Here is a 12281-nt window from a genome sequence, read left to right as displayed (position 1 = left end):
AGGTCTAATCTTTAGTCCCGGTTTGAGGCACGAACCGGGACCAATGATTGTGGGCCAGGAGAGAGGCCCATTGGTCCCGGTTCATCCCACCAACCGGGACCAAAAGGTCCAGATGAACCGGGACCAATGGCCCACGTGGCCCGGCCGGCCCCTGGGCTCACGAACCAGGACCAATGCCCCCATTTGTCCCGGTTCTGGACTGAACCGGGACTAATGGGCTGACCCAGCCTGGACCAAAGCCCTGTTTTCTACTAGTGGTCTGGATTGTGATGCTATGGCTGGGCTGCCATGTCTTGAAGAGGCCCTTGACTGCTTTCGGGACGTTGGTCTTCTGCCCTTTGTGACTGAAAAGGGACATTGGAACGAAGAGCTTCTGCTACAGTTCTATGCTACTCTCCACATTCGAGGCTACAACAGGGATCCAAAGACTTGGATCCTTGAGTGGATGACAAGTGAGGTTCCTCATGAAGCCAAAGCTCAGGATATCATCGAGCTTACTTCCCTGCCCACTCCAGGTGAGTTATACGAACCTGGTTGTCAGCTTCATCAGAACGAGCTGCAGAGCATTTTTTAGAAGCCAGAGCCAAATATGAGCCAAATGTTGAGCATGATGAAGCCATTGCCCCAAGACGTCGAATACCCAAAGGAGTTCTTTGTCAAGGACCTTGAGTACTTTCCACGCATAGTGTACCACATTATGAGGCGTACTCTCTGGCCTATCAAAGGAAATTCTTCTGAAGCTAAACTTGAAGGCTCCATGAAGACTTTGGTATTCTATATCATCAATGGCATCAAATTCAACACCCATAATTTCTTTATCCGACAGCTTGCTACTTCTGGGGTTGATCTGTTTGGCCTAAATTTTTATGCTCCATGGGTGATGCGCTTGATTAAGCTTCATTCAACCATTGACTATCAACCCTCCGCGCGCAACCATGTTGTCTTTTTGCCTGATGTTGATATGTCTGTTGAAGCCATCTACCATGAGCCAGCAAAGAAGCCAAACCACCTTCAGAATGCAGAATTCCAGAGCTTCACGCGGCCTATTGAAGGGATTCATGTGCCAAATGCCGCAACACCTACTTATCCTCTGGCTGGAAACTTGCGAGTGCCACACCATGCAAATACGGAAGCCACTGCTAGCACAATAGCTCAAAGGCCTCAGAAGCGTTCTCATGTCCTCAACGACCATGAGCTTCTGGTGGCTTTACATCAAAAGCAGGATAGGCATCATGACCGGCTGAAGCGTCAGATGCAAAGTCTCTTGGTGGATGTCAATCGCATTCGCAACTTGGCCAACAAGAACACATTTGTTGCACATGAAGCCTGTCGGCAGTCCTAGAAGAGCCTCACATTGCTCTGTTTTGAAGATGATCTGCGTGCAGATGGCTTCACAGAGCACTTCAAGTTTGACTCCAGGCCTCCCCAAAATGCAAGCTGGCGTCGCACTCCCTCTATTGAAGATTCTGAACATTCATCTTCGGCTGCAACTGTTGTTGCGAGAGTCATCGATGAAGAGGATGACGCCACTTCACCAACCTTGGATGCACTGCATCATGATTCTACGTCAGGCCCGTCTGCACCACCAAAATCCAACGTCGACCCTGCTCCATCTTCTACTCCAACTAGGAATGAGTAGATCCTCTATGTCTTCAAACCTTTTTGGTCATTACTGACAAAAGGGGGAGAAGTATATGAGGTTGATAGTCTTCAAGCGGGTCCATATGTGTGGTTGCATTATTTTTGCTAAGTTCTTACAACTCTCTTTTTTGAAACTATCTAGTTCTTGAGTTGTAACACTTAAACTCGATGGTCGTCTACTACTTTTGCTGGTACTTTGTGACGTGATGATAAATTCCGCATGAAGTCATTCTGCAGACGCCCATTTCTCATTATGCATGCCATTACCTTCGTTATTCTTATATGTGCATGATGAATTGTCTTTGTAAGTTGAAGAGGATCTCCACAAAGTAAAACCTGTCATGTGCATTCGCATTCAAAAGCAAACTACTTATATGCACATCTTCAGGGGGGCCTTTTGCAACTTATGAAGACAATGCCCTTATCCTTAACCCTCACATACTTTTATCCCCGTTGAGAACTTCAGCCAGTTTTTCATCAATCACCAAAAAGGGGGAGATTGTAAGTGCATCTAGTTCCACCCCTAGTTGGTTTTGGAGTATTGAAGACAAACTTGGTGGAGGGACTAATGTGTTTGTGAGAATTACAGGATAACACAGGTAGTAGTCCCTTATTGATTCGGTTTACCTACCAAAGATGACCCCTAAAATGTGTGAAGACATTGAAGACAATGGTGGTTCGTGAAGACATTCACAGTGAAGATTATGACATGTGAAGACATTCACTTGAAGACTATGGAATGTAAAGACATAGTTATTTCGTAGTTTCATTTTCTTCTTTGTTGAGTCATAGGAACCACCGCACTGTTAAGTGGGGTCCAAGTGAACAAAGTCAGAGTGACTGAAGTGATGCTCAACCAAAATCCTATGTCTTCGAGCGAAGACAATGAGAGCAAATCTTATCTAGAGTTGGATGAGTCAGCTTTACTTGTAGCCCAAGTCAAGCTGCCATGTGTGTTTGAAATCTGGCCATTGGACACGTGTCGGTTCCTTAGTGACCCAGGGTCATTTCAGACAAATCAGGTCAGGTTGCCTCCTGGCTATAAATAGCCCACCCCCTACACCATAAATTGGTGGCTGCTCAGAGTTAGTACACGACTTTTGTCGTTTGAGAGCAACCCACCTCCAAAGCATTTGAAAGAGAGATCCTTGGAGGACAAAGCCCAAAACACCCTGAGCCAAAGAGTGTTAGGCATCACTGAAGTCTTTCTGTCTGCGTGACCTGAAGACTTGTTACACTTGAGGACTGTGAATCCTCCAGCCGGTTAGGCGTCAAGTTCTGAGCATCCAAGAGCCATTGTGGATCGCCGGTGAACGAAGTCTGTGAAGGTTTGGAAGTCTACCTTGAAGACTTGCCAGAGTGATTGGGCGAGGACTGGGTGTCCTTAGCTCAGGGGGAATAAGGTGAAGACGCGGTCTTCTGAGTTAAATCTCAGCCTCCCTAACCAGACGTACAGTTGTCACAGCAACTGGAACTGGTCTACCAAATCCTTGTCTTCACCAAGCAACTCGTTCTAACCTCCACTTCCCTTTACTTTATAGTTTATCTTCGTGAAGTCATTGTCTACTTGTCTGATCTGATTGACTTCACTGAGTGAAGACTATTTATTGTTTGGCTTCATACTGTCTTCCATCATGATCCATACTACCTAGCTGCTGATAGTCTTCGTGCTTTCACTACATTGCTTACTTGACTATGGCTTGTCTAGTGTACTCTACCTTCCGTTGCATATCAATAGGTTCATTTCTACTGTTTGTCTTCAAAGACCTCGTGTTTTGAAGACTTTCATAAAAATCGCCTATTCACCCCCCTCTAGTCGATAACTAGCACTTTCAGATATTGATGTGTCTTTGTGGCCGAGTGGCTACAATGTGTATTCTTAGTTGGGTATGTGAGTCGACCCGCTCTCAGGTCGTGGCCGTCCTCTATTTATATTGAACCTAGTCCTCCCCACTTCCAACGGGGGGTTGTCACATGTTCAGCTCCAACCAAGACGAGAGAATGGAAAACCATCTACGCCGGTTGGACACGATGGGGGATGGCTTTTGATCCATCCCGCGTGAGCTGCTACATGACACACCTATAGCAGCACGCTGGGTAGGTGAATCTCCGAAGGTCACTATGGATGACCTTCGGAATGCGTGCTCCCATCCGTGCCCAAAGTCAAAAGGCGTCACTGTCGCATCCTCTCTCAGTTGCTGACACCATCCACTACAGCGGCGTGGCTTGCATTAAATGCCCCTGCCAGACCGTCTCTCACCTCCTTCTTCGGCGGAGTCACGCGGGGCAAGAGAACTTTTTGAATCGATCACGGGAAGCCCTAGCCGGGTTTTACTACCCCATGGCGACATTTTTCAAGGAGCCCATATGTATGGTTGGGCAGCAGAGCTTCCATGCATCATCTAGCAGGGGGCTTCTTGCCGGGTGACACCGTCTAGCCCTCGGTCCGTCGGCCCTGGGTACCCAGTTTCCCACTAGGCCGACACCTATATCACTCCATGGGATGCACCTAACCTGCACAGTTAGAGCATCTCCAGCCGTTCGCCCCCCAGGACGCATAAAAATCGCCCCCTGGGGGCGAGCCGGTGATACAATCGGCGCTGGGGGCGGTTTCGCGCCCAATCGTCGCCCCCAGCTCGCCCCCAGGCGCCGATATTGGCCCACTTTTCAGCCCCATTCGGCGAATAAAGGGCCCATATGGGCGACAATAGGCCCATATTCGGCGTGGTTCGCTGTTGTTCGGCGTTCAATTATGCACAAAAAATTTTATCACATATTTCATCACAGAAATATCAAATACTTCAACAAAATAATACAACAACAAATAGTTCAATACAAATTATATAGTTCAACAAATAAAAACTCATATTTCATCACACGTCGTGCCCGGCGTCGCCCTTGAGCCTCCATAGATGCTATATCAGATCTTGCTGCAGTTGATGATGCTCTATCGGATCTCCTGACGCATACTGAGATAGGCAGTCCAGGTTGCCGGTAGCTGGTGATCAACTTCGGCTAGAGAACCCTGCCTGTAGTATGGTTCAGTGTCAAACACTGGGTCTTCTTGCTCGCTCTCGATGATCATGTTGTGCAAGATGACACAGCAAGTCATAATCTCCCACATTTGATCTTTCGACCAGGTCTGAGCGGGGTACCGGACAACGGCAAATCGAGATTGGAGCACACCAAATGCCCGCTCGACATCCTTCCTGCAAGCCTCCTGAACCTTCGCAAACCAGGCATTCTTGCCTCCTGGCACAGGGTTTGATATCGTCTTCACAAATGTCGACCATCTCGGATAGATGCCATCAGCTAGATAGTACCCCTTGTTGTAGTGCCGCCCATTGATCTCGAAGTTCACCGGAGGAGAATGACCTTCAACAAGCTTGGCAAAGACAGGAGAGCATTGCAGCACGTTGATGTCATTGTGAGTTCATGGCATATCAAAGAAGGAGTGTCAAATCCAGAGGTCATGTGTGGCCACCGCCTCAAGTACCACACTGCAACCGCCTTTGGCGCCTTTGTACATTCCCTGCCAAGCAAATGGGCAATTCTTCCATTTCCAATGCATGCAGTCGATGCTTCCAAGCATCCCAGAAAATCATCTTGCTGCATTCTGTGCTAGGATCCGAGCAGTGTCTTCCGCATTGGGTGTTCTCAAGTATTGCGGTCCAAACACTGCCACCACTTCCCGACAGAACTTGTAGAAACACTCAATGGTGGTGGACTCGGCCATGCGCTCATAGTCGTCGAGTGAATCACCGGGAGCTCCGTATGCAAGCATCTTCATCGCTGTCGTGCACTTCTGGATGGAGGTGAATCCAAGGGCGCCGGTGCAATCCATCTTGCACTTGAAGTAGTTGTCGAACTCCCGAATGGAATTCACAATCCTGAGGAAGAGCTTTCGGCTCATCCAATAATGGCGCCGAAATGTTTTCTCGCCATGAAGTGGAGCATCGGCGAAGTAGTCGGAGTAGAGCATGCAGTAGCCTTTGAGACGATGCCGGTCCTTTGCTTTCACCCGCCCCGGCGCCGAACCACCTCGCCGCGGCTTTTCATTGCTCGCCAGCAGCTGGACGAGGGCGGCGAGCACCATGAGATGCTCTTCTTCCTAGACGTCGGCCTCGGCTTCCTCCTCCAGCAGCGCGGCGAGCGCTTCCTCGTCATCTGAGTCCATCGCCGAGGCAGGCAAATCGCCGAACACCTTGCGCCCGATGGGCGTGTCCCCGCCGCTAAACTGCCCCTCCGCGGTCGGAAACGGCGGCCGGAAACGCCCAGCTGCTCTTGGAGGGGCTGCCGTGGCGAAGCTCTGCTATTTTTCCGGCGTGGAATGGCTATCTAGTGGTGAAAGGCAGCGGGCGGCGCCGGGATATAGCTACTGGCGGCCGAGGGCGCGGGGGTGGGAGGCGAGTCGGGGAAGAAAACCTTGACTTTTCCCCTGACGGCATGGGCCAGCCGCGCTTTTTCCTTGCGCCGGAGCCCCCAACTGCCCCTCAGTGCGCCGGGTTCAGCTTGTGACCGCCAGGCGGAAAAAGGGCCGAACCGGCGTTTTTCGGCGTCCTGAGGGCACGACTGGGGCTTTTTTTTACGCCGGCGCCGAAAAAATGGCCTGAGGAGGCCTGTTGAGGGCACGGCTGAAGATGCTCTTATTCTCCGTGTACAAGCGACACCTTGCGGCTCACAACAACGGTCTTTCATAAAATGACCCGTTCTCCTCTTGGTCATGCGCCAGTCTTCGGCCCTATGGAGCCAACCACTCCGAGTTTTTGTCGATTTTGTGATAGCACGAGTAAAGTAACTATGCATCGCCACGCCATGGCTGAAGACGATGACAAAGCTGGTTCCTTTCGTCTTATTTAGACCAACAAAATTTTCGAGAACCAACTACCAAGACACAATTTGCTTTTGATCAACTTGCAATTATCTTGTCCAGATAGAAGTAAAAGTAGCAGGGTACGGTCGCCTTGGCACGCGGTTTAACATTTTATAGCGTTGTCAAACGTACGTGATGTGAGTTTGTGAGATTCGAATTAGAGGGATTAAATTCCTTTTTTGTACTTGTCTATTTTATTTCGCAACATGGCAGTTTTGTTACCAAGCCTACTGTTCCTCTATGAGCCAGCTGTTTTTTTTTGTGAGAAGACAATTGGTTTGGCGATGAGTGGTGCGTAGCGTTTTCCGGCGAACAGACCCAAGTACAGCCGAGTGCGTAGCGTTTTCCGGCAAACAGACCCATTTACACCTTGCTGATTTTATTTCCAGTAGAGTAAGGGCCTGTTCGGTTTCTCTCCACACCAGCGACTCAGCTCGCGAAGCGGAGCAAGCTGCTGCAGCTTTTTATGGAGCAGCTCAAACCGAGCTCCGCAGCTCCATGGAATTGAGCGGAGTGAAGAGAAACCAAACGGTGCCTAAAACTACTTCCCAATTTATTTATTTTTGTCATATATATTACTTGTAATTTTAAAACAGTCACTCGAGGCCATTCGTTACTAGCTTGTCGTCATCCCCTAGCCTTGATAATTCAGGTGCAAGAAACCAAACCAAGTAAAAAAACCTGTCATCCCTCTCTTTCTACTTGTTGAGATCTCAAAGGCTGTTATAGGCCTACTGACAACCAAATATATAACTCCCCGCAAAAAAAACCAACCGAATATATAACAACAGTAGGTGAAGTTGCTATGCTTATGAACAAGAATCTGAATTTGTCTTTGTAGAGAAGGGCGACCATGCATGAACACGAGTAATTTTATAAGCAGCAACATGGAAATGCATATACTCCAAATTAAGCACATAGATTCAACAGCCACAATAATTCATGTCCCAGGGGTATTCCTCAAACTGGGAGCGGACACGCAGTTCTCCTTCACACACATGCATGGATTCCACCACAAAGAAAGGAACCAACCTGTTTTTCATGCTCCAGAGAGTGGGTGGTCTCCATTACCTGGTCTGGTGACTGCCAAAACGGAAGGCAGGATTCTTGCGAGGCAGGCGGCATGATGACTGGTAAATGAGGCAAACAAACAGAGGCAATGACATCAGCCTCCACCAATCGATTCTTACAAGGCTCTCCCCAGGCAGGCATTTGGAATATTGGATTAGATAGAAACTAGGGCGAAAACGAAGGCATTTGGAATATTTGATTAGATAGAAACTGTGTAAGCATGCTAGTTAGTTTTTAGATCGTCACACCTCCAAAAGTAAGTAAATGTTGGTAGGAACATTCACCCACGCATGAGATCCAAAAGCAATTCACATATCTCACGCCTATCATTGAGAGGGTAGCTAGGGTTTCCATTTATGATGCGCTGATGGAGATAAGAAACCGCCTCGTTGCATCATGTGATGGAGTGCTAGTGTAGGTTTCCGTGGAATCAAAGGGTGGGGAGAAATGGGTGAGGCTTTGGATTTGTGGTGAGATGGTTTAGCAAGGAAGCTTATGCCATAAAAATGCAGTAGCATCTCAGTTGCAACAACCACCACTGCCTTACAGCAATGACAGAGCGATTGATGTGCCAACTGCCAACAAGTGATAAGAAAGATGGGATCATCTTCTTCTTTTTTTCACATACGAGAGAATGTGATGAAACCAAGCAGTAGACATGTTTTCTTAATTTTGGGTGCAAAATATGATATGGCTGGCTCTCATAAATTCAGTCTAACTAGTAGCTCCAACAGTTGAACAGACAAGCTCAAGAACATCGTCAGCTTGTCTCTGTTAGGTGCGCTCCATTATGCGAACTCGCACGTTCCCATTCCATTTGCTTCAGAGCATATCTTGTATTGCTAAGTTGTTGTTGTTAGGGACAGTGATACATGGACTTCAATTAAGGTTTCAGATTACTATTAGGCTGCTGCTTATGTGCTATTGATAGTGTGTGATCCATATCTTAGCTTTGGGAAAGGGAAAGCAAAACAGGAGAACCTCGCAGACTCGTTTGCCCTAACCTTGGTAGTTAAGGTGCAACCAACCAACCAAACCAAGTAAAAAACCTGCCATTTCTCTCTTTCTACTTGTTGGGATCTCAAAGGCTGTTACAGGCCTGCTGGCAACCAAATACTCCTATATAACAACAGTAGGCGAAGTTGCTATGAACAAGAATGTGTATTTGTTGTTCAAAAGAAGGGTGACCATGTATGCATTTTCGAACCCAATTAAATAGGCAGCGAAGTGGAAATGCATATACTCCAAATTAAGCACACAGATTCAACAGCTACACTGGAAAGCACAATAATTCATGTCCCCCGTTATTCCTCAAACAGGGAGCAGAGACAGACAGTTCTATCTTCCACACACATGCATTGGATCCACCACAAAGAAAGGAACCAACCTGTTTTTCATGCTCCAAAGTGTAGGCGGCCTTCATGCCCTGGTGTGGTGAACTGCCAAATCAGAAGGCAGGATTCTTGCGAGGCAGGCAGCATCATGACTGGTAAATGAGGCAAACAAACAGGAGTGACATCAGCCTGCACCAATCGATTCTTACAAGGCTCTCCACAAGGCGGGCATTTAGAATATTGGATTAGATAGAAACTAGGGCGAAAACGAAGGTACTGTTTACTAGATCAGTCTCAAATCACCTAACAAATCACAATCTTTTTTTCCTACCGCTGGTGCCATACCAGCGTCGAAGCTACCATTAGGAACCCCCCCTAAGACCTAATCATGAGTAACTGTTCCGGGCAACGATGATGGAAATAAATTAACACAAGCCTGAGTTTATAGGCATCAAGTTCAGGATCATGTCATGGCTTCATTGTATCAATCTCTTGGCTAGTTTGAGGGAGACTGCTGCTGCTCTTCAGGGGCCTCCTCGGCCTGTTGCCCTTGAGGCTGCTGCCACGCATATGCCACTGGGTGACCCTGCTGGCCACCATACATCATTCCTACTCCCGGTACCTGTTGTGCTTGCACATAGTAATAAGGAGGATATGCATCAGCCGGTGCCCCTAGAGCAGCAGGTGGCAAGCCCACCCTCGGAAGCCCAAGGCCTTCCTCCTTCATGTCATCCCTGGGAATGATGTCCACCAAGAAGTCGTAGATGTCAGTCCTGGTAATGGCAGCTGCAATGTCATTCTTCTGCAAGGTCCGGCGCTTGTTCTCCTCAGTGTGCATCCATGACCTGAGTGTCAACTCTAAGATAAACACCTCGCATGCCTTTGCAAAGACAACAGGAGCTTCTGCGGAGATCATCCGGACATCCTCGTCAGCCTTCATTATCTTTTTTATCCTTGCCAGTGGTAAGGTGTGGTTCTTGAAGTCAGTTGCCTGCTCAATCTCTTCCATTTGAGTAGCCCAGAACTCACGAAGTTGCTGCTGCTGCTGTTGCTGCAGTTGTTGGTGAAATTGCTGGGCCTGTTGGTAAACCAGTTGGTGCTGAGCACTGAGTTGAGCTGGATTAGCAGGGAATGGCACTGCAGGCTGCGAGCCAGGAGGAATGGCGGCAGGCATGGCTGGAGCTGGATAGGCAGCAGGAGGAGGATATGCTTGTGACCCAGCAGTGGCCACACCCACCACAGGCTCAGGCTGCGAGGATGGTTCCATGTGAGATCTTGTTCGTGCAAAGCCAAATACCTCCTGAGCACTGCGCAAAACAATTAAAGGTATTGAACAGTTAATTTTCATCTAGATTAATTAGAAAGATCAGAACTAAGTTTACAAGATTGGAAATTCATAAATGTATCGTAGATGAATGGGAATTCCATCTTATAATGTGAACGAAGGAATCAAAGCAATCGAACTCAACATTTAATCTTCAAGGTCCATTGCAGCATTCCAAACACAAAAAGATTCTCGTTACACATGAAAAGGTGAAATTAAAAGGATTAAACGGAAAAGTATGATCAGAACACAAGCAGCAACAGAAATGAAATCAAACTGACTATGTAAATAAAAATCACAAGTTCCCATCAACCTTATCCCTAATATGTGCGATAAGAACCTTCATAATGCAACTATCAATTGACCTCAATAACACTGAAGGTTGATAGCAGTATTCCGAACAGAGAAAGATTATCGCTACACATAAAGCAACTGAAATTAAAAGGATTAAAGGCAACAGTATCATCAGAACACAAACAGCAACAGAAATAAAATCAAACAGACAATGTCAATCAAAATCACAACTTTCCATCAACCTTGACCCTATTATGTGTGAAAGGAAGGAAAAGTTTCCTTCGCACTACCACAATCCATATATTTGTAAGTGTACTTTTGCATGAACAATCAATCCCTGCTAATATTGGTTAAGGAGTAACAAACACAGAAGAGTCCAATATTTGACTACTTTAAAAAAGCAAATTAGATGGATCGGCACTAATAATAGAGAAAGTTCAGAGCTTCAGATCATCCATGTCTGAAGATTTTCAGTGCAAGCAGGTTCCGTAGATCACACAGAAAAGGCACATAAACCTACACCTTCAGTTAGGACTCGGGAGTCTACAGAAAGGATGGTATGTATAGCTATGTATTCCTCCTAAACTAGTAAGGCAGTATCATGTACTTGCATAAACCAAGAGCTTTGAATCAAGTCAATATCACACCTTGTAAAGTTCAGCTAAAGTTAAAAGTGGAGTGGCGTGTAAAAGAAGGACTTCTTTATTTCCTGATGGCACGGCTTACTTTTACAAACTTTGGTGATGTGAAGGACAAAGTTTATTTAATTAAACCTACTACATCACCAAGTTTGTCACATATATCCAAGACGCCAAATGACTTACGCTGTCTTCTTATCCTCACTTTTCACTATCAGTTGAAAATGATTTATCGTGTTCTCCCAAGTATGCTAAAGGCGGATAACAACTGCCTTAATAGGATTTCTTAGAACATATAGCAATTGGGCAGCTTCAGACGATTCACGCGTTTGACATGGGCAAAGGAGACCTGGGGTCTGTCGTGTCACCATGACATATGGACACGGCAGGCCATATATCGATACCTTCCAAAAATCAGACTGAGAAACGTATGCAACCAAAAACATCGACAATACGTTGGCGTAATCAATGCGTCGGACACGTGGAGGGGTCGACTCCACACCAATACTAATTTATAGAAGGTTGAGCTTTCGTGGAGCCAATCCCAACTAAGCCTACTACACAGCGGAATTTGTCTCTATCGCAATCTCACTGGATTGGCGCTGAAGATAAACAGAACGGCGGAAGCGCGCACTGTAAATCTTTGAACTCTCATTTTGCTTAGGCGCTGGCAACTGAATTTGATGCATACATCCAATTCCGCCACACAGCTTAATTACCTGGGGGGAAACTTGGCTATATCATAGTACGATCGAGCGAAGCAGGTACAACAAGCTGCGCATGCCTAGGAAATCTAGGAGAAAACATAACTGAACTAGGTTAATTACAGATCACTCGGGCGCATGCAGTGGAACAGTGCCAAGGCATGGGCCGATGGTTACCACACTCTTCCACTGAAAAACTCGTACGAACACCGCCAATTTCACAACTGAAACCATCTCCGAATCGCACTTGCCCTAGGAATTCAGCAAACGAGAAGCCACCTAACAGATCGCAAGCACGACATGCGCGAAACGGAGAAGAAAGTCCCGGATCAATCTAAGCAGGCGCGCGTGCGGGGATTGGACGGGATCACGCGCCGCGGACTGGCCCGCGAAATTGGGGAC

At 47.0% G+C, this 12281-nt stretch overlaps 1 protein-coding gene across 1 annotated transcript in view; it reads right to left on the bottom strand.

Moving 5' to 3' along the window:
* Nucleotides 1-9068: 9068 nt before the first annotated feature.
* LOC119316373 (nuclear transcription factor Y subunit C-4-like) overlaps nt 9069-12281 on the bottom strand; it is a 4105-nt gene continuing 892 nt past the window's right edge. Inside the window, exon 2 of the mRNA XM_037590688.1 lies at nt 9069-10226. Within this exon, the coding sequence (XP_037446585.1) occupies nt 9416-10186 (771 nt within the window). The 5' untranslated portion in view covers nt 10187-10226 and the 3' untranslated portion in view covers nt 9069-9415. The remainder of the gene's footprint in view (nt 10227-12281) is intronic.

Source organism: Triticum dicoccoides, chromosome 6A (assembly GCF_002162155.2).
Source record: "Triticum dicoccoides isolate Atlit2015 ecotype Zavitan chromosome 6A, WEW_v2.0, whole genome shotgun sequence".
Classification (NCBI taxonomy): Eukaryota; Viridiplantae; Streptophyta; class Magnoliopsida; order Poales; family Poaceae; genus Triticum; species Triticum dicoccoides.
Note: the sequence above shows the minus strand (reverse complement) of the source record. Positions and strands in the feature narration are given on the sequence as shown.